At 37.0% G+C, this 24,060-nt stretch overlaps 1 protein-coding gene and 1 long non-coding RNA gene across 4 annotated transcripts in view; both read right to left on the reverse strand.

Annotated features, from left to right (window-relative positions):
- myripb (myosin VIIA and Rab interacting protein b) overlaps window positions 1–24,060 on the reverse strand; it is a 281,412-nt gene that overhangs the window by 96,743 nt on the left and 160,609 nt on the right. For all 3 annotated transcript variants that reach the window (XM_067434434.1, XM_067434436.1, XM_067434435.1), the window contains exon 3: window positions 3,420–3,641. In XM_067434434.1, coding sequence (XP_067290535.1) covers window positions 3,420–3,641 — 222 coding nt within the window. The remainder of the gene's footprint in view (window positions 1–3,419; window positions 3,642–24,060) is intronic.
- On the reverse strand, window positions 9,178–13,150 carry LOC137063889 (uncharacterized). The gene is made up of 5 exons (XR_010901452.1): window positions 12,693–13,150; window positions 12,537–12,562; window positions 12,165–12,298; window positions 11,812–11,896; window positions 9,178–10,669 (listed from the first exon to the last, which is right to left on the reverse strand). It is a non-coding gene; the product is annotated as an uncharacterized lncRNA (long non-coding RNA).

The raw sequence follows: 24,060 nt of genomic DNA on the forward strand, positions 1-24,060 counted from the left end.
TTGCACCATCCAAATGCTCACGTCTGTGTTGCTGTCTGAAGCTTACAAGATGCAGTAATACTTAGTGACAGTGCAAAGAGACTAATCTCACTTCAACTTCAAAATGGCACAAACATACACAAACACGAAAACACATTTTTTTACGGTTAAAAGGGAACATGCACTGTTATGATGTGTTACTGAACGTGTTAATGCACTATGTGTAAGTGTGAATGAGTGGAGATGTGTGACTGTAACATCTGAGTCAGCATCTCACACACACGATACATCAATTTAAAGGAATGTTCTGGAATATTAAAAATGGACTAACAACAGCATTTGTAAAATCACCACATATATTAATTTGGACTTTTACCACACAGGCTGTAAAAACAAAAACAAATTGTGTCTATGGGGCAAGGAATTGCCACTGGCAATAAATCTTAAAATACTATTCAAAAATAATTTTACAGGAGGGGGGTGGGGAGATGGGGGGATGTGTCTAATGCTATTTCATGCATTCTGACGTATTTACAAGGTTAAAGAGTTGGATTCTCATGCTAAACGGGCAAAACATTTTTTTTAAAGAAAGTCGGACGGGTCACATGCTATTTTGATAGTCCACATTAGACATTCTACTAACTATAAGTAACTTTGCAACTTCATGTCAACTTACTCTCTAGAGTATTTGTAGACTGTCTGATTAATATTTAATAAAACTTTATTTTGTTGGTCCCCCAACAGACTTTAATTTATTAAATTGCATATTAGTTCACAGAAATTCAATTTGGCCAACTGAAAAATGTAGATGTTATCAGTCACTAAAAAATATTTAATTGGAGACATTAATATTTTTTTTTACAGTGTAGAATACACTGTAAAAAAATATTAATGTCTCCAATTAAAATTTTTTTAGTGACATTAAGACATTAATATTTAATGTCTTAATTGGAGACATTAAATATTAATGTCTCCAATTAAAAATTTCTGTGAACTAATATGCAATTTAATTCACAAAAATTCAATTTGGCCAACTGAAAAATTTAGATGTGATCATTCAACTAGAACATTTTCAATTTTCAATTCAATTCAATTTTTTTTTTTTTTTTTTTTTACAGTGTACTGAATATAAGTAACTTGCCAGCTACAATTCAACTTATTCTACTAACCCGAACCCTAACACCTAACCATAACCTACCAGTCCACTGCCAGTCTACTAATACTCTAAGGAGAGTTAGTTGACATGTAGTTGCAAAGTTACTTATAGATAGTAGAATGTTTAAAGTGGACTATCGAAATAGAGTGTAACCAAAATGGGCATAATTCCTTGTACAGGCACCTCTCCTGGATGAGCACATGCACACATCAACCAAAGCGAGAGCAATCACGTGTAAGTGCATATAATGTAAACAACATGAAGGTATAGTGAACCGAAAGTTATCCAGGGATAATGCCATGATGTGTGTGTGTGTGTGTGTGTGTGTGTGTGTGTATATGTGACTCCACCCTTTTCTGAGATAATCAGTACAGCGCATCTGCCTTTTATAAACATAATAGAACTAAAGACTCTGAAGTCATTCTATGAAGTTTTTGCTCTTTACCCTTTAAACGCCTTGTATAACCTGATAACTTTCGCATTATACAGGGAAGGACACCAGCAAAAAGCACAGTTTACATGGAGAACATTCCATCTATTGTAGTTACATCTGTAACTAAATGGGACATTCATCCGCCTAAAAAAAATTGTTTCAACAAAATGAAACAAATTTGGCTTTATAGATCTAAAAACATTATTTTTCTTTTACATTTTATATAATTACTACAACAAACTTTTTTTGTTTCAGCCCTGTGTAATTTCTTACCCAGTTTATATCAATTTAATTGTGTAAGTGTAAATATAATTTTGCTATAATTTTGTCATGGATCGGATGCTGCTGACAGAAATTAACCTCTCGTAAAAATACTATTATAGGCTCTTTACAAAAGCAATTAAAATGCTTTCATTATCACAAGCTGATGATCATTCCAGCAAACAAAAAACAAAAAACTTAATTTAAATGGTGATATTCATCTCTCTCAAAAGGCCATCTGACAACATAACCACATTCATTTTGAGGAAGGCGTAATTTCATTCCATGTTGGCGTAATCAGTTTTGTGAGTGGAAAGCCGGGGCTCCATCTCTTGAAATATTTCGGAGCAAGAGACAAGGGGAACCATTATTTGCTGATACCGTGAAATGAATGTTGATATCTGGTAATATGAAATCTGTGAGTCCGATTTTTCATACAGTGAACATTTCATGGAGGGAACATGAAAGGAAACTCACAGAGAATTAATCCTGGTGGAGAATCCACGCCTCGGGCATGGAGTGAGTGTACGTGAGAGAAAGAAAGATATGAAGAGAGAGGATGAAAGCAAGTAAGATAGTAAGAGACAGCATGAGCGAGAAACAGCTAAGGATTATGGGAAGTATTTACCTGATTGATTCATATCGTGCTGCACACCACAGATTTACAACCCTGTATACTTTTAAAGGGACAGTTACCCGAAATAATTGTAATTCTACTTTTTTGTGTTCCCCTTAAAATGTAAAGGCGTACTGGTATGGAATGACACGTCAAATATGAGAGAATTTAAAATTTTGAGGGGGTGAATTAACCTTTAACACAAACTCTATTTGACCCACACAAGCTATAAATCAACAATATATGCTGCAGATAATCTTACAATCTCTCTTGCTACACCTTATTTATCCCGCTCTTTCCTATTTTTCCAGTCAAAAACGCTCACAGAGTCTCACACACACTGTCAAAACTCCAGTGGGCTGGGCACATATTCAACAGTCATAAAGCCAGCATTTAGAAAATCAAACAGAGCTGAACATGAGTTATCACTGCTCAAACATGAAACATAATATCTGGAGACATTAAGTAGAGGGCTCCAAGTAAAATGCTAAAGGAAGTGACAAAAAGCACCAGGCATTTAAAATGTTGAGGCAAAAAAAATGCATCTTTACTGAGAACTCCTCAAGATGTTTAAGTCGATGAAGAAAATGCCTCCCAACCAATTTTTTCTTAAGTACCCCCACAGCCCCATCATTAATACTCCAGTATCCATTCATAAACACCAAATCAGACAAATGCGCTAAAAAACTCACAAAAACATTTGGTGTAACATTTCAAAATGATGAATAACCAAGCAATACTGTATGCGTAAAACATAATCACATTACAAACATTTTCTGTTTTATTTCCTCAATTCCATGTGCCTCTTACAACCTGCTTGAACGATGTGTGTGTTACCGGTTTCCAGCAGGTGTGGTGTCTCCCTGTCCAGATGTAATTACATAACACGTTGCATATTTAAGTACAGATGTGGCCTCTCTATCCTTCCACATGTATGCACATGTATGTGTTAGTGTGTGACTGTGGACACTTACCTGCTCTTTTGACAGGCGGCACAGATGTAGCCCCTCTCGGTCTGGCTGTAGGAGCGGCAGGATTTGCAGACGTTGTAGTGGCAGTCCAGACACGGGCGCTTGGGGTTGAGCAGGAAGGTGAAGGGAGAGCAGCAGCGGATGCAGCAATGCTCGTTGAACTTGTGCTGCTTGGACAGAAGCAAACAACGACTGCCCTCCTCCTCCAGCTCCTGCTTCATTTCACTACAGAGAGCGACAGGGGGAATTGGAGGGGAGGGGTTGGTGGAAAGCGAATGAGAGAGGGAGTGGGAGGGGATAAAGAGAGAGGAGGGGGATGTGAACGAGGGAATGGTGAGAGAGAGAGAGAGAGAGAGAGAGAGAGAGAGAGAGAGAGAAGGAGAAAGGTGAACAAGTGCATCTGAAGGAGAGTTTAAAGGCGCACAGTCATGCAGAATAATTGGAGATTCTTTGAGGAATGAAAAATTAAAGGGAGAATAATTCTGGAGGACAATTATTGTATTCCTTTTCCCTTATTGTCTCTATTTACACACACACACACACACACACACACACACACACACACACACACACACACACACACACACACACACACACACACACACACACACACACACACACACAGACACACGTTTGTTTTTTTAAATGTGGGGACATTACATAGGCGCAATGGTTTTTATACTTTACAAAACGTATTTTCTATCCCCCTACACTGCTCCTGCCCCTAAACCTACCCATCACAGGAAACATTCTGCATTTCTCCTTCTCAAAAAACAAAAACACAAAAAAAAATATTCTGTATGATTTATAAGCATTTTGAAAAAAGGGGACATGGGTAATGTCCTCATATGTTACCCTCTCTTTTTAATACCTATGTCATACCCTTGTCATTATACACATTTTTGTCCTGATATTTCATACAAAAAAGCATGCGCGCACACACACACACACACACACACACACACACACACACACACACACACACACACACACACACACACACACACACACACACACACACACACACACACAGTGAGGATAAGGGCTGGACTAGGATTTAAAAAAAAAGACCTGCAGATGTCTTCTATATAGCTGTGTTCTGAAACCTAGTGAACTGCCTTCTAAGGTGCAGTTCACACAGAACACATTTATTTTATTTTTTGAATTCCACTGCATTGTTTTTCCACTGTTTTATATGTAAACATGCGATAGATTGATGTTTTTTCTGTTTGACAGCTGCGCTCACCTTCTGCATCTTATGCAGTATCTCACGATCAGCGCTGGAGTTAACACTTTTAGAAACTGTGTCTCTAGACCTTGGATATTTTTTCAATTTCACTGCCCTGCATCTCGCATTTTTAAGTGCAAGAAACATATAAATACACTGTAAATGGCTCCTAAGTCACCATCATGGAATGTCATATGTTACTGATTTTGATAACAGCTCTTCTATAGAGACTTGAGAGTTTGACATTAGCATGAAACCAATATATTCTAAAAAACATGAAAAAAAAACTACTAATAGTGGGTGAAGGCGTAGCTTTTCTATGCAAAAAAATGTGTTGTGTACAGGTAAGGAGGCTGTTGCTGTGCTCCATTTTTACCATAATGCTGTTTAAAGAGTAGACAAAGAACAATACAATTTTCAATTATAAACCTACTCTAAACAATTATTGTTTAGTAAATAATAAACCTATGTCGATCAGACTGTTGTGGGTGGAGATACAGAAATGAGGAAGTAGCATATGTAGTTTCACAAAAGCCCTAGAGCTGTCAAAAGTTACATTTAACAACAAGTATTGCTTTTAAATCAATGACAAATAAACAGGAATTTCTCTGTCCAGATGACAAAGAAAAATGGTAAACATACCGACACTTTACATTACAAATGCATGTTGAAAATTGTCTGTTAATTAAAGGAGTACTTCAGCGCTGGGAAGATGAATCTTTATTTAAACTGGGTCATTAACGTAGTAGAAATGTGAAATTATTTTTTTTATTTAGTGCTTTCTAGACTTAGTTCGTCCCATGGGGATGAAAGACAACAATTCCCAGAATGCTTCGCTGCTCTACTAGGCCACTAGCAAAGCCACCGCTACTAGATTACTGAATCACTGATCACTTTCCACCGCGAACGCATTCATTTTCATAAAATCAGTTCAGTTAGAGAACAGATACTACAATTAAAAACTGAACGTGTCTGTTCAATATGTGATTTAGGCGCTGAGGGAGTCTCACAGCCCAAAACGCTGCAGGAGTCCGATTACATTGACAGTCATGGAAGAGTGATGAGAGCTGAGGTAAACGCGTCCGCGGCATAGATTCACAGCGCATGTTCAGTCTGGCGCGTTTTCAGTTCATGCCTTTGAAAGCTTAACTTTCATAGTTCAGAATTAGGAATTACTTTAAGAAGTTGAAAGACTTACTTTGCTCTGCTGGCCGCACTGAACATGAATGCCTGAGGCTGCGCTGAGAGTGTGATCTCCCATCCCCCATGCGCGAGTTAAAAACATGCGGAAAAGGCTCCCTCTGCTGGCTGTAGTCTTTAGCCTCTGGCCAACAATTCCTTCCATGGCGCAAATTGACAATATTTGCGTCATTGGAGGAATTTTTCCAGAAATAAAATGCATACATCTCTTGTCTCAGGGGGATATGAGGGGGGGAAGCACAATCATTTGAATATACTCCAGGGTTTCTACTGATACAAAGCCATATGCTAATCGCTGAAGTAATCCTTCAACTTACAATTTAAACATTTTTAATATTAACATTTCTCAGATTCTACTATTTTTGGTGCTTTTCACAAATATCAGATTTTCAATTATCAATTATTCTGCATTCCTAAAATGCAGTGTCAAGAAGAACACATTTTTACTTGCTTTCCACTGCATGGGTCTAACACGTCATTCTACCACATATTTAAAAAGAAAAAAGTTTGAAAATCAGCACGAGGACTGGAAATTATAGCATGATTTTTTTATGCTGATCTTGTTTAAACTAGGATCTTAAAGGATCTGCATCTTAAAAACATTGCAGATGACACTATAAAAGCAGCGAGACATGGTGAGACTGCCAAATATGCCTATCTAGCACAATTAAAAAGCAATAAGATGCGTTTTGGGTGAATCACCCCAAAAATCTGACTAAAACTAGGTAGGAGGCTGCATAATTTAATTGCCTATAACTTTTGGAACAGCCTTTGCGTAGGGAGCAGGTCTATGATCTCATTGAAATCCTGCCTCCGTAGGCCGCTCACAGGTCAACCAGCTCATCTGGAAAAGTTTTGATGCCCTGACTCACATGCTATATGTTCCGCTAGGCAATATATTTTGTCAATCCACCATTACACGGATGAATGTGTGTATCTGCAAGAACAAATGATCACTCCATTAAATTCTTCCACTTTACCTGCCCTCCAACTCTTTGGTTTCATTTTCAGATATTCAATATTCTAAACTAGATGTATTGCTTTGATACCCAGACAACAGGACGCCTACACACAAAGCAAGCTGTTACGTTCCAGAGAAACATGCCAGACCAGTATCAAGCCTCTTGTTTCAGAGGAGGGGTTAGAAAGGATATTTATCACAGTGGGATTTAATTTATCCTAATTAATTGTGGAAAGCTTATGAAGCAAACACTGTAAAGCCATGAGGATGAGAAAAAGATTTTAAGGGTTTAGGAAACACATGGATGCATTTGAATGCACCCACTTAATGTGCACAATATTCCAGAACTTCAAAGGCATAAATTCATACTTTATTGCTTAGAGATGTCTAATTGGACGTGCAGGCTCATATCACATATTTTTACATTCTGATTACCTTTGCTGTCGTCATTTAATGCTCACTTGAAGTTAATCTTTAATAACACAAATAAGTTATTAATACTGTAAAATGTAATCTTTAGAAAAGAACTAAATTAATATCTAATAAATGAATTATTTTATTTTTTTAATTGTACATTATGATGTTGTGATCCCTAAGTTCTAAAAAAAAAATATTGTAACAATATATAGAATATGCATAGCTGAAAAATACTGCACAAACAAATAAAAATCAGACAGCATTATGGATTATGCTCTTCTATGAAATGTCAAATTACACCACTGATTTAAAAAATAATAATAATTTGGAGGGGTGAATTGATTGCTTAGGGCATCAATTTACTCCAGAAAATCATTAACTTTTCATTACTTTTTTTAAGGTAATTTACTCAGAAATAACAAATTTAAACCTAAACTGGTACAATAGCAGTCAAATTTATATGCGGCCTGCCTAGACTTCTCCCAATTCACCTGGTTGGGACTCGGGTACATCTGACATTATCAATGATTCATTTTAGCTGCATGGCTACAACTGCATTCTTGCTCACTATCTGCTCACAATTCCATCATTCATCCAGGAGGGCTGTAGGAAAGTGTTTGTGTGAGTTCAGAAGCCAACATGGTGCCCAGCATTCCTCATTTTCAACTGTGTGCAGGATTTATGGGATAATGTTTGGTATTTGGTCATATTGAACTATGGATTCAGCAGTAGTTCAAGAGCAGATCTATTATATGAAATATCACTGTGAAAGCAACGGTGCTGTCCATGGTCCTGAAAAAACAATTCAAGTAGCTGCAACAAAAACTACAGCATACTTTCAACATGTCTTGCCTCTTCATGTAGTCTGGTGGTTATTAAGACTGAAGGAGCATGTACAAAGCCATACTACAATCTGTAATTTCTATGATATTGCCACGAGTATATATACATATACATGGTGTTATACGAATAATACCATTCTGCAGTCATATCACCAAGGTGAAAAAGTGGCCAAACATTTCTACTGATTCATGTTATCACCAAAATTAAGCACACTCCTCGTCAGAGAATATCATTTTGACGTTCCCAGGTGTGCAGGATCACAAAACTCGCTCCTCTATAGTCAATAAATCACCATCCCAATGCACAAGTTTTAATACATGGAAAATTATTTTTACTGACTTCCACTTGAGAAACAATTACTGTCCGAATAAGGTCAGCTTAAGCCAGCTTTTAATATCTCTGAACTACCCACCCCACCACCCTAATCCTACCCACACTCTAAACCCGGATAAGTTGAGTTTACTTAAAAAAATTGAGGAAACTGGTTGCCCTAAAAAATTTAAGTAATGTTTACTTGATAAACTTGAGTTAAATGTACTTAATGATATTAGCTGTTCTAATAATTATTTCAAGTTGAATAGACTAAATACTTTAATTTTAAGTAGCCTAATACCTGTTTAATTACTCTACTCATCTTTTTAAATGCATTACATTATATACAAAAGCAATCAGACAACAAAAGATTTCTCTCTTATTTTTTATTTAAAACTTTTCAAACTGCAAAAATACAGTGAAGACTTTAAAACAAGTTTAAAACAATTTTGCCCTCAAGTTTTAGAGATTCCAACTTTTCTCTCTCATAAAGAGAGTGCATCTAACAAGTAGTTTTGTGCAATTCCCCCGAGAACATGAAAGCTTGTTTTAACATTTGCACATAAATAAATAGTTCACCCCAAAATTAAAATTTCCTGATAATTTACTCACCCTAATGCCGTCCAAGATGTTCATGTCTTTCTTTCTTCAGAGGAAAATAAATTTTAAAAAAATATATATATTTTTTTTTAGTAAAACATTTAAGGATTTTTGGATATTGGATATTGAACGTCTACATCACTGCAGTTTCAAAGGGCTCTGAAGTGATTCGAATGATCCCAGCTGTGGAATAGGGTCTTATCTAGCGAAATTATTGGTAATTTTCTAAAATAAAAATCGATATATTTTTTAACCACAATTGATAATCTTGTGCTAGTCTGTGATGAGCCAGGCATGACAATCACGTTGAAAGGTCACACCGAAAGTGGTCAGAAGTACCACTCCATTGTTTACAAATCAAATGCTCTAAGACTAATAGAAACGCTTTTAACATAAACGGTAAAACAATAATAAATATGTGAGTCAACATACAATACAATTTGAATGATCCCTCCACACTTTGTAAACAATGCGGCGGTACTTCCGCCCAAGTTTGGTGTGACCTTTTCAACCTGATTATGTCATGCCTGAAACATCATAGACCAGCATAAGACGATCAATTGTGGTTCAAAAGTATATAGATTTATTTTATTTTTAGAAAATGAGAAATCGCTTCGCTAGATAAGACCCTATTCCTCAGCTGGGATCGCACGGTACCATTTTAAGCACTTTAGAGCCCTTTGGAACTGCATTGATGTGGACGTTCAACTATTGGTTGCAATTGAAGTCCATTGTTGGGAGAAAACGCCTAAAATGTTTTCCTCAAAAAAAAAAACTTTTCTTTTCCATTTAAGAAAGAAAGACATGAACATCTTGGATGGCATTGGGAGTAAATTATCAGGAAATTTACATTTTGGGGTGAACTAATACTTTAAGCAAATGAACATACTGTACAAATATAAAATCAATCTGTTTATCTTTCACACCTCAGTTCAGAAAATTGACATTGTGCAGCTTTGTTTTGTTCTTGCCATCACTCTCAGAAAAAATATCTTTTTTTACCCTTCTTTGGGGAATCTGTACAATTATTTAACTTCCTGCAGATATGGTCTGCTGATCTATCAGTGAGGAAATGTGTGCTTAGACTATTCTGAAATTGCAACACAACAGAGTTCTCAGCAATAGAGGCAGAACGATGGATCTACGGATTAAAATAAAAATTCAATTTCAAAGTAAATGAAAAGTTGCTTACATGATTTCACTGAATAACTAGTGCGCCAGTTCTGTAAGTGCTGTGGCATGCAGTATATCAATAATTTTGGTTGTCATGTTAAGCTGCTTTAATTCTACAAACAATTCTAATTGTAAAAAAACAAAACAAAAAACAATTGAATTTTTTTTTTTTACAGAACACAGAAGAAAAAAAAATCTTGTGTAGGACACCATTTTACACTGTAACTGTAAGCTGACTTTTTAAGGATTTAATTTTTGGTGCCAAGTCCACCTTTCCAAGGTTAAAAAATACCTGCTGGATGAAATGGAAAGTGTTTTTCATACACTTTGGATAGTCCAAGTGAAGGCCATAAATGAGTCCAAAAGAAGACAGAAGGCCTGAGGCAGGTTGTCTGGTTTCATAACCGAATTCCCTTCCAAGATGATGCACACTTGGGAAGGGTTCACCTGTGGACTTTCTGCATCAACACATAGGATTCCTACGGGAATTTGGTGGTACGAGTCCTCATCAGTAACATCCTAACAAAGAAAGAAACAAGATCATTGCAGTTAAATAATATGTTGACGACTAAAACCTATTTCCAACTATAAAATCAAGCATGTGTAATCTCCACAGAAGTAAACAAAAGCAATCAATACCAGTCATAAAGTCATGCACTAAACAGGACAAATGTTCTCCTTTGATGTCATGCCACATTCATGGCAGTTTTGCAACCTGGCCATGTATAAATTATGATAGCACTGTCCTTCAAAATCAAAATATATTGGGCAAGTTTTTTTTATACATACAAGTTGGTTTACCAAAAAATGAATTTAATTTAAAATGTCATTAATTACTTTAATCATTAAAATAATTCATGGGACTCCAGTAAAAAAGAAGTTAGTAGCAGACAAATCTTCATTAAAGGGTTAGTTCCCCCAAAAATGAAATTTGTTATTAATTACTCACCCTCATGTCATTCGACACCCGTAACACAAGTGAAGATATTTTTGTTGAAAGCTGATGCTGAGAAAGGCTTCAGATAGGCCTTCATTGGCATTCAGTACATTTACACTCACAAGACCCATAAAGGCCCTAAAGACGCCGATACAAAGTCCATCTCACTACAGTGGCTGTACAATCATTTTACGAAGCAACGAGAATAGTTTTTGTGCACAAAAAAAAACAAAAAAAACAAAATAAAACTTTATCCTCCAAGTTATTGTCTTCCGTGTAGGTCTCGGACGTGAACTCACAGATAGCAGCGCTGCTCCTCGCTTCTGGTGTCATGTATCCGAACGGCGGATCTGCATCATATTTTCGCACATGCGTTGAGTTCACATAACTTGGTGGATAAAGTTTTTATTTTTGTATGCAAAAAACTATTATAACAGCCACTGTTGAGAGATGGACTTTGTACCGATGTGTTTAGTGCTTTTTATGGTTCTTGTTAGAGTGAATGTACTTAATACCAACCGAGATCTATCTGAAGCCTTTCTCAGCCATCAGCTTTTAACAAAAATATCTTCATTTGTGGTCCGAAGATGAACGAAGGTGTTACGGGTGTCGAACGACATGAGGGTGAGTAATTAATGACATAATTTTCATTTTTGAGTGAACTAACCCTTTAATGGATTAAAATTTACCTGCAAAATTTACAAACAAACATTTTACAACTTACGGAGCAGGTCTTAAAGAAGGTTGAAGGATCATCACCCAAAATGACAGGCAGTCCACGAAGGCAAAGGGACCTAACATCTGTTGGTCTGGAAGATATTGCAGATATTGTACAGCAGTTTGGTTGGAATACGCACATGCCACTTTAATTACTTTTTCAAGAGTTTTGAGAAATAAAGAACAGGACAAGAGATGACAAACAAAAGGAGAGAGGAGAGTAAAGGGAGATCATCAAAAAGTAAGAACAACAAGACAGGGAAAGAAAGTGAAAAAAGAGGACAGACAGATAAGAATACAAAGAAGGGATGACAAAAATCAGGAGGAATAAGGTAGACTGATGTAGACAAATAAACCCACCCTTGTCTGACGTAAAAGCTCCGCCAAAAGCTGACCAGCAAGGCCTTTCTTCTTCTTGAGATGTCCATTAGATTTGCAGAGTAATGGTCAAGAGTGAGATTTCTCCCCACTACTCGGCTGAACTCGTAATAAACCTAAAATATAAAACATGGCAAACTATATTAAGGCATGGTCAGTGAAACATGATGTTTGTCTCAGTGCTGAAAACCCCCAAATGGCCATAAATACCCAGTCATTAACTATTTGTGTAGTTAATTCTAGCTTTAAAAAAAATCCTGCATACTGCTCATTTCTAGCATAACTACCATGTTTCAGTCTGTAATGTTTAAATAACTGTGATCTTTTTTTCACGGTTAAAAGAACAATACTTACACTTCCAGTGCATGTCTTCCTGCCACCTGAAACACAATAAACACATGCATTGTTAGAGAGCGTTCATTTGTGTTTGCATCTAAACATTCATTCAACTTTTATTTAATACAATGACTATTAAAATAAAGCTTGGCTTTTAAAGTTTAATTCACTCACCAGATTTATTAAACTGGTCGTCCTGTTGAACTTCAAGCTCCACTGGAAACACAAGGGATTAAACAGACTGCTGCAAGACAGTGGCAAAAGCAACTAAATGATATTGGAAATCCCATGGTCTTTAATAAAGCATGTTTTCTTCGCTCGCAAATAGTCCCTCGGTGAAATAGGAGAAAATGCACAGACGAAAACGGGCTGCGGAATCTCTCATCACGGGAGTTTAGGCATTGCGCGGTGCGTGTTGAACTCGCAAGGGTTAAACCATGCGTGTCGGAACATGCCCAAGCGCGTAAAAATGATTAGCAAATACTACAACCTGTTTAACGATTTTTTTCAGTGCTCAAAAATAGCTCCTCGGCAATAAAAGGGAACAATAAACGGACCATAGAATCCCGTGGAAAGCGCCATACAGATAACGTAATTTAAGTGGAATAGTGTTCACTGCGCGGGAGTGATAATCTAACGTAACGTTAACAGTTACAAGTTGGCCAGCGAAATTCCTTAAAGCAGCACTAGGTAACTTTTCAACCTTCAAAATATATTTTTTAAGACTCTTGTGATGATAAATCGACTTACAATAGGTTGAATGACACGTCTGCCATAGCCTGATGGGGTCTGTATAGTTTTTAATCGTACTTTTAAACTTCGGGTTTCGGGTAGTAACCCGAGAACAAAAAGAACTACAAAATTCGACTGCTTTACGGCATATACGTCACTTCCACCAACACCCACACTTCCTTAAATTCGGACGTGCGAGCCCAACTTTGTTCGTCGGATAATATAGTCATGTCCGAAGCAGCAGAGACAAATAAGAAAGAATAGGTTTTGTTGGAGGAAAGCAATAAGAGGAAACAAAAAAGTGATGGGATTAAAGGCAGGACGAGGATCAGCATGTGACCAGCGTTTGCTCGTCGGCGTGAGCTGAAGGAGGCGTGCCCGACCGATGCTGTCATGCTTGTTACGGTGATTACCTACCACTCAAACATTGAACTGAAGTATCATATAGATTCTGTAAAACGGTAACCAATAGACTACTATAATGACGCTGGCTTGTAAACGTAAGCATCGTGATTATTTGGCGTTTGAAAAAAATAAAACCCATGAAATTATATTCATATGACATGCTGAAGCATATGCCACTGACTGTAACGTTACCTGGGATGAAGACATTTCACACGCGCCGCCAGAAGAACTCTGAACTCCTCTTGCAGTGTTCAGGCGACCTGTTAGCGCTGCACTGACCCGCGGCGCCACTTTTATGAAGTTATTTGGCCCGCACCGCACCACTGTATATATTTTTACAACCCGCCGCGCACCCGCGACCATTAAATAGACATACGGGGTCCGCGGGTTATGAGACGACCGACGCATCACTAGTTCAGGGCTATCAGGGTTGTCATGTCAACAAATGCACGCGCGATGGCATCCCCTGTTGTAGGATTACAGATCTTACGACAGTAGTTGAGGACATTATTTTTTCCAAACTGTAGGGGGACCCCGAGAGCAAAAGTAGCCAAGTGGGGCTTTAAATTGTTAAAAGAAAGATGTGTTTTTCATTACTCACACAATGAATCAGAAGAATGGGGAAAAGACAGACGCACAGTAAATGCCATGAATACGCCTGTCGTGTGTTCAAACAGAAATGTTACTTAAAACAGTGTCTTTACTCAAAACAGCATCTCAGCGAAAAGATAAAACAAAAAACTGGATTAAAACAATTATATTTTAACAACTCACCATCAACTTTACGAAACCACATGCAGCAGCTGCCACATTAAAATGGCGTCGTCTAAAACTTTGCAGCAGCTACCAGGTGGGTGTGGTCAGTCTAAACTTTTTTAATGTAATCCATTACACTTAAAGTTATTCACACATTCAACTACGTGTACTGAAGTAGTAGAATTTACTGACATTTTTAAAGTATTGCTCTAAGTCTTGAAAAAATTAAGTGTGTTGCAATTAAACTGTTTAATTAAATATGAAATCTGGGCTAACAGTGCAAGAGCGTGTCATATGCACGCCATAAAGTGGGCATCAAAAACACACGAAAAACTGCGTAGCATTTGCACGGCAAAACTCATTTTGGCGTATCCATTCGACAAGATTTCACACTCATACTATTGACACGCATTACCATGAGATCGTGTTGGAGTATGCATGGAGATTGCCACTGTACCATGGAATGAAGAAAAGAGCATCTGCCATGCTATTATGATTCGGTGGAACTATGGAATTAGAGGCCACGCATTACCGAAAATAAACTTGAACTTGACTCTGATGTTGAACTGCCTACAAAACGCTATTGTTTATAGCTTTTTCTATCACTCTTCCAAACACAGAGCAGTGTCTTTATTAATAAGGAAAAACTGCCAGTTCCATTTTAGCAAGGTTATTCTTCAGCAATAACTAAATCAGGTAATTTAAAATGTCTTGGGGGAGAAGGATACATAAATTAGATAAATGGGGAAGAGGAAGTAAACAATGATTGAATAAATATAATTTGGTGTTTCCTAAGACTTGTGAGCCAAAGCAGACAAGCATTTAATCAAAACCAGCCGTTGTAAAGACAAATTATGAACATAGCAGAATATTCAACCTCACCAAGGGGGCTAAACGGAAACATAATAGGGTCATGCAGGCCAAATCATAATATTAAGATCTACAGATACAGTTCTTTACATGAGGAATAATTGATGATGGCAGATGGCAAAATAATGCACACCCGAGGTGGTAATGTGTCCATGACAAGAACAATAGTCATGAAAATAGTCCTCTGTGCAAGCAGGTTGTCACGTTGGTTATGTTGATGAAAGTTAGCCTATTTTATTATGCAGGAATGAGAGTTTAGTCCCCAGCCATATCGGCCTAGAAAATCGCAACTTTCCTTTTCCGTCGGTACAAAGTGCACTTAGTTGCAATGGGTGTTTTGGTGGAGATTCATTTTTTATGTTATTGAGTTTATCATGTTTACTGTCATGTACTGTAATGCACTTCCTGGTTTTGTCATGTGTTCTATTGTCATGTGACTCCATGCCCTCATGTGTTCCTGCCATGTGTTCTTGGCTGCGTCCGAAAACCTAGGCTGCTGACCCGTTGCCTTGCTGCTTTATCAGACAATGACTTGTAAGGCAGCGTTTTGTGCCTGAAGGCATCTCATGAAACTAATTTCGGACAGACTTCTAAGGCAGTGTAACAGTTTAATGATCTACAGCAAAATAGAGAGAGTTTTGGTGAGAACTAAACACATATTTCATTACTACAGTAGTGATTTCTCGCTAGAAATGACATCAGAAGTGTAATATGTTGGTAAAAATCGTACATTTACACACAAACTAACCCACAAACGCAACTTCTGGACACCATCTTTTTTCCCCAGCTCAACTGTCACTAAATGGAAAGCACAGGATTGTGGGATAGGCAGCAAAGGACACATGTACACTGCCTTCAAAAATCGATCAGATGAAGGTATCTCAGGAGCTAGGAAGTGAAGCAAACATTAGATTCAGACGCAGCTTGATGCCTTCCTGCCTTCAAATGTGTCCTCCGAAGGCAGCATTTTCCAAGTTTCGGACGCAGCCTCTGTGTCATGTTGTCATTGGTTTATGGGTTGATCATTGTTCACATGTGTCCCTTGTCTTGTCATTAGCCCTTGTGTATTTAAGCCCTCATGTTGCCATAGTCTTTAGCCCCTTTTACACGATGGGAAAACGCAGATATTTCCCTGCATTTTGGCCTGTCATTTACACCAAAACGCTGTTTTTATCCCAGAAAACGATTACTTCTAAAAGCTCCGGCCAAATTGGAGATTTCTGAAAACGGCGGTTATGTGTTGCCTTGTGAATTAGGAGAAACAGGGTTTTAGGTTCTCAAACGTCACAGGTGGCTCTTATTTATACTTTTGTGCACACACTTTGAACTCCACTTCGCTGTCTAACCACACAAAAGAACCTCCCCATACTGAAATGTAATATATGTACATATATGTCCCTATATCCGAGTAGTGATGTCATATATGTTTCATATAAGGCAATACATTATTAGCGCATATATACATTCTCATGATATATGAAGATGTAGGTTTATACCATGTATGAAATACCCATAGAATAATTATTATATATACATATATTAAAATTATTTATATGATGATTTTTTATATGGTACTGTATGTTAATGCCATATATGTAAACAATATATGTCGAATTTATATATGTAACTTTATTTAAACATAATATATGCAAACATTCAGTATGCTGGTATAGGATTTTATATGGATTTATATAGTGGTGTTTGAATCCTGGCATTTCATAATTTGGTTTTGGTTCAGGCTTCGGACATTAAAAGCTCCATGTGTTTTTCTCCCCATTGTAAGTGTACAGTTTGAGCATTTGCTTGGGCTCGTTTGAGCATCTAGTTTTGCTTGGGCAGTATACACTCTTGTCCATGTGTTTAGGGTTGTTTGTTTAACATGCGGCTTGTGCTCATGGCGTGTACTTTCATGTTTTGTTCTGTGTAGCATGTAATGGTTACTCTGGTACATGGGTGACATTTTTCATCCTGTCCTCTAGAGGGCAACAGAGGGAGGAAGTGGTTTTAAGGTTACGAGTAGCATAGAGGCATGGCAGTGGAGCATGTGTGAAAATGCCTGGAATCACATTGTGTTTGAGAGTTAAGTGAATTGTACATTCTAATGCTTTACAATCTTGTTCAAATGCACATTTGTATGTACCCATAAAAATGTTAATTCATAGTGTTTGGAAGTTTGCAGAGAAGCTTGCAGAGGACTCTGTTATGGGGCTTGAGTGCACTGATACCTACTTCTTACCTGTGTTGGATTGTGCCAGTGCCTAATCTAGTATTTAGGATTGTATATCTTCATTGCCTGCTGGGACTGGGACTTCTACAACACTCATATAAGAGACTTGCATTGCAGACTGTATATCCTTTTCCCTCTATGGCATTTTGAATTGTTTGGTACTGTTTTTTGTTTGTGTATCACTAGTATTTTGGGTTTGGAATTGATTTACTGTTTATTTGTTTACTTATAGTGTTGAGCTTTGATATTCACAATGCTGTCTTGGATTTCTGTCCATGTGCTAATTGTTACTATGTTATCTCATTCAGTGGTTAAATAGATACAATTTATTTTCACTCCCTCATTGAGAATCTTACAGTTAGTTTGAACACAAACTATTGGCAAAAGTGAATTCCCGTTTTTTTGAGGATTTCTTATTGTATAAAAAACTAAGGCGAGCCAGTTACAAGCATGAAGGTGTTTGATTGTGTTTTGATTGTTTATTTTTGAAGTCTAATAAAAAGCCCATTAACCTCTGCACCCTTGAGTCCTTCATCTCTTGCCTCACCTGACAATAAGTAACATTATAAATATTTTATATTTTAAATGTCATTTATTTTATACATAGTATAGATTTTAAGACTCTACGACATTTGACAGCGATACTGATTTGTCACATATATAATTTAAACATATATAATATGTGGACTAAAGATATATGTCAATATATGGAATTTCTGATGCTCTATATGAGCATATTAGGATATTTCATATATGAGACCTATGTGTCAATATATGTATTATACATACATTAACATATATAATATATGGGATACATTTATATGTCAATATATGGAATTGTTCCAATTTCTAATATGTTTCATATATGTTTTTACTTTATATATCACATATATCGCATATATTGATATTTCATATATAGACATATATTACATTTCCGTATAGGTCGTGCCTGCCATATCTGTTGTTTTGAAAGGAACAGGAAGTCCTTCGTGCTATTCATTGTTGTCGATTTTATTTTGAGGATTCTGATTGGCTTGCATGCCTTTATCCTTCTCCCTACGCTGCTATAGGTTTGGCATAGTTATGATGGCGCCTGATTGCATATTTATGCGGGTTGATGTAAACGATAACTTTTTTGAAAACTATGTTGTGTGCATGTTATTTTTGAAAACGGAGGGGAGGAAATATTCGTTTCTAAACGTCACCGTTGTCTGATATTGTAAATATGCAACCCCTGTTTGGTGAGAGTTTGTTTATGTCAAGTAAAGTTTGTTTAAATCAAATCAAGTATAGTTTTGTTAAGCCAAGTCTTTGTTTAATGGTTATGCTTTTTGTTAATAAAGAACTGCACCTGAGGTCTCAACCTCGCCTCTCAGTGGAATCCGTTACATTAGTACACAGGCATTATTTTGTCACTTCTTGAGCAGTAGGCTAGATGGAGCTGTTCACCTCCAGTGTTTGTGCTAAGCTAGACTAGCGGTGGGTGCGTCAGACAGAGTTTTGGCACACACAGAGAGGAGAATGGTATGTATGGATTCTTCTAACTCTGGGGGATACAGTGCAAAAGTCCAAAAAGTCGTTGTGTTCCTTTGACTGATCTAGGATCAGCTTGCTGTACCAAAAACCAAAACTTACTGTAACTGCAATAAACAGCTAAAACTGATCTGAGACTTGCTGTAAGAAAAAAAAAAAAGCTTTAGCAACACATTTTATTGCTGTTGCTATTCAGCAACGTTTCTGTATTGGAATTCACTAGACTCTTCAAAGCAAGATCTACATTCGAGATTAGAGAGTGGTTAGAGATATTGATCTGCTTTTACTAGGGCACTGGGGTATAACACAGCCTTATTCACTGAATCCATTTCAGATGGATTAGAATAACAAGTGAATATTTACTGTACACAGTGAGTACACTGTGAGTTAATCTAAATAGTGGATGTGTTCTATTGATAAGGAACGTACAGTGAGGCAAAAGAAAAGTCAGCCACCAAAGGTACACTTCAACATCATCTTCAACATCATCTTCAAGACTTCAACATCACATCATAGGTACACTTCAACTATGCGATTTTCTGGATTTTTTTTCTTAGTGTAAGTGTATATGATAAAAACATTACAGGCCGCTTTTATCTTTTTAAGTGGGAGAACTTGCACAATTGGTGGCTGACTATATACTTTTTTGCCCCACTGTAACTGACAAAAATATTTGTAATATAACATTATAAACTAATATGTCAATAATTCAAATTATTAATTCATTTAAACAAATAAAAATAAACAACATACTATTTTATATTCAATTACAAATAATAGTCTAAAATATAATAATAAATCAAATAAATCATATTATATAAATAAAAATGAAATTAATATATTCAATAAAAATATATTAAATTTAAATTAAGATATATGTGATAAATTATTTTAAAGGACAAAAGTGTGCAGGAAAGCGTGCAGGAGAAAATGAGTGTGTGCTTATTTTGTGGTCTGCTTTATGTCAGGTTATATTATACATTGATTGTAATGGACAGGGCACTATACCATGCATCACTTCCCCTCTTATAATTCACTTCCTCCTTAACTGGTGATAATAATGGACCTATTAACATTACATTCCCCTGATTGTACTGCAGAGATTGATCACTTCACCCACCCATCATACTCACAAAAGACACAGATCTTCTCTCTCAGCCTATCCCCATTCTTCTCTATACAGCAAGCCGACATTCAATCAATCAGAACATAAAAGAGCGCCATATGCAGTTAAAATAACATGTACATCCCGTGAACCAAGAGGAGTATTGATTAATTTCCTTGTTATCTGATCATTGTGTAAAACACTAAAGAAAATTATCCTAAAAACATTGTTTTTTTATTAAATAAGCATAAATTAAAATAATTGAATATATAGTTTAAATTATTTATTTAAATATACCGGTAAATAATATTATAAATCGAATTTATTAAACCAAATAATATAAAATGTATTAAATAAAAAAAATAATCTTTCATATAACCATAATGAGAACCGTTATGCCTGATCTCTCTCTCTCTCTCTCTCTCTCTCTCTCTCTCTCTCTCTCTCTCTCTCTCTCTCTCTCTCTCTCTCTCTCTCTCTCTCTCTCTCTCTCTCTCTCTCTCTCTCTCTCGCTCTCTCTCTCTCTCTGTGTGTGTGTGTGTGTGTGTGTATAAATCAAGCTGATTGGCTGAAATAATATGGAATAAACATTAATATTAATTACTCTTCCAAATAAGGCAAAAACAGAGCATCACATCCAAATGGACCCGTAAAACTGTATCTGGACAATTTCTGCCCTTAAATAAGCAACATATGCTCTATGTAGATATCAGAGTACTATTTAACATATTGTTCAACAACTCATTCTTGGGCACCTTTAAGCTATTTTGAGTGTGGCATGGTTGTTGGTGCCAGACAGGCCGGTCTGAGTATTTCACAATCTGCTCAGTTACTGGGATTTTAACGCACAACCATTTCTAGGGTTTACAAAGAATAGGGCAAAACATCCAGTATGCGACAGTCCTGTGGGTGAAAATGCCTTGTTGATGCTAGAGCTCAGAGGAGAATGGACCGACTGATTCAAGCTGATAGAAGAGCAACTTTGCCTGAAATAAGTTGTTACAACTGAGGTATGCAGCAAAGCATTTGTGAAGCCACAACACGCACAACCTTGAGGCGGATGGGCCACAACAGCAGAAGAACCCAGCAGGTACTACTCATCCCCACTAAAAATAGGAAAAAGAGGCTACAATTTGCACGAGTTCACCAAAATTTAACAGTTGAAGACTGGAAAAATGTTGCCTGGTCTGATAAATCTCGATTTTTGAGACATTCAGATGGTCAGAGTCAGAATTTGGCATAAACAGAATGAGAACATGGATCTATCATGCCTTGTAACCACTGTGCAGGTTGCTGCTAGTGGTGTAATGGTGTGGGGGATATTTTCTTGGCACACTTTAGGCCCCTTAGTGCCAATTGGGCATCATTTAAATGCCACGGCCTACCTGAGCATTGTTTCTGACCATGTCCATCCCTTTATGACCACCATGTACCCATCCTCTGATGGCTACTTCCAGCAGGATAATGCACCATGTCACAAAGCTCGGATCATTTCAAATTGGTTTCTTGAACATGGCACTGAGTTCACTGTACTGAAATGGCCCCCACAGTCACCAGATCTCAACCCAATGGAGCATCTTTGGGATGTGGTGGAACGAGAGCTTCGTGTCCTGGATGTGCATCCCACAAATCTCCATCAACTGCAAAATGTTATCCTATCAATATGGGCCAACATTTCTAAAGAATGCTTTCAGCACCTCTTTGAATCAATGCCACGTAGAATTAAGGCAGTTCTGAAGGAGAAAGGGGGTCAAAAACAGTATTAGTATGGTGTTCCTAATAATCATTTAGGTGAGTGTATATATATATATATATATATATATATATATATATATATATATATATATATATATATATATATATATATATACACATATATATATATATATATATATATATATATATATATATATATATATATATATATATATATATATATATATATATATATATATATATATATACATATATATATATGTAATATAATGTAATTTTAATTTCAGGGTGAAATATGACCGGCACAAGTTCTTGGCAGGTTTCATGAGATTCACCCTGCTCTACTCAGTTACACCATGTCCATAAATTTAGCTCTGTACGCCTCTCTTCTGAAACGATGAGTCACAGCACTCATAATTCTGGTCTTCACAGCCCTTTTGGGACCGGGGTCGTGCAGAGAATGCAAAGGCAGTTCAACTCATTTATACTAATGAAAAGGCAACTGCTTGGCTGTGCGGCGTGGTCTATATAAGCAAAGAAAGAAAAAAATAATGTTCATAATTTTAGAGCTACAAAATATTAACTAGGCTTTCCTGTAGCTCAAAGGATAGAGCGTGATGCTAGTAACGCCAAGGTCATGGGTTTGATTCCCAGGGAAAGCAAGAACTGACAAAATGTAAAATGTGTATCTTGAATTCAATGTAAGTCGCTTTGGATAAAAGCATCTGCCAAATGCATGAATGTAAATTAATTTAACAGGTAGTCCAAGGTCTGAAATGTTGAATTATGGAGAGTATGCCTGGATGCCCATGCTGAAAAAGCTGAAAATATACAACACAACTAAACACTTCTGGCTAATTAATCAAACATCATCAGGCTGTTCTCATATATTTATGGATGGAAGACAGACTAATGCACAGCATGTTAACTCACAACTGCACACACACACACACACAACATCAATTCTGGTGACAGCAGGCAAATACCAGAGGCTGTATATCGAAGCTAAGAGGTGCAAAATTTACTGCAGCTGTCCTTACTGTCTCGCAAAATTCCAGCAAACTCACAGTGCACACACACTGATATCGACCCCCGGAGCTTGATCTTTAACCATCTCTACTCTCATTAACAGAGGAAGCAAATAAGGCTGGACATACAGCAGTAGTTCAGAGGGGCTATATGACCTGTGTGCTGTACATGGACAGAAGAGCATGGCATGGTCATAAAATGTTTCACACAACACCCCCCCCCCCCACACACACACACACCAATGTTGGTGCACCTATCATTATGAGGACATTCCATAGATGTAATGAATTTTATACTGTACAAACTATATAGCCTACTAAATGCACCAAAAAGTGATACAAGGTGCTGCCATGTTTTTTAGTATATTTACATTTTTAGGACATATAGGCCTAGCTTGGTAACCATGTGCTTTTTTTTTGTGTGTGCACATTTAAGGAATAGTGGATTTCTAACACGCATCATGGTAATACCTAGCCTGACGTGATCATACTTAATTCTAGTCAGAATATGAGCCTGAAGCTGCTCCATTGGGCTGTTATTATGGGGCGTGTTTCAACTGAACCACGAAAGACCTCAATTGGATAGTCCTACAACCAATCAGAGCAACGAAGCGACGCATTGTCAAATGTCCACAGAGCTCAACTGCACTGTGTTGCCAAGTCCGTGTTTTTTTTCCCGCGGGTTGTTTTCTATGTCCGCGGGTTTAAGCGACTATTATGTGATATATAGACCCATGAGTGTGAATTTTAGCAGGAAACCTTGCCAAAATAACACATATTTTACCCCCAAACACCATTTTTTTTAATATTACCATTTTGATTTTGAATTACCATTTTTTTTACCATTATTACCATTTTTATTTTGAATTACCATTTTTTAGCTATTGTTTAGGGCTAGTAGTTGGCGGGTTTTGTTGTAAAAAAATTGGCACACGCGCTGGAATAAACAATCTTTGCTGGTGTTGTAAAAAAAATAAAAGAATTGAATGATACACGGAGTACCTAGCCAACATGATCATCATTTTTGAGAGAAACAGTGAAGGTGAATGCATATACAAACAAGCTCTCCGTTTAGAATTCGAACAAATATAATCCAAGCCCCTTTGATGACGTGCATGATTACGTTACTGTTTATCATCTGTCCGTCATCATCTAAAGCCCGCCCTGATG

Source organism: Pseudorasbora parva, chromosome 24, assembly GCF_024679245.1.
Source record: "Pseudorasbora parva isolate DD20220531a chromosome 24, ASM2467924v1, whole genome shotgun sequence".
NCBI classification, from domain to species: Eukaryota; Metazoa; Chordata; class Actinopteri; order Cypriniformes; family Gobionidae; genus Pseudorasbora; species Pseudorasbora parva.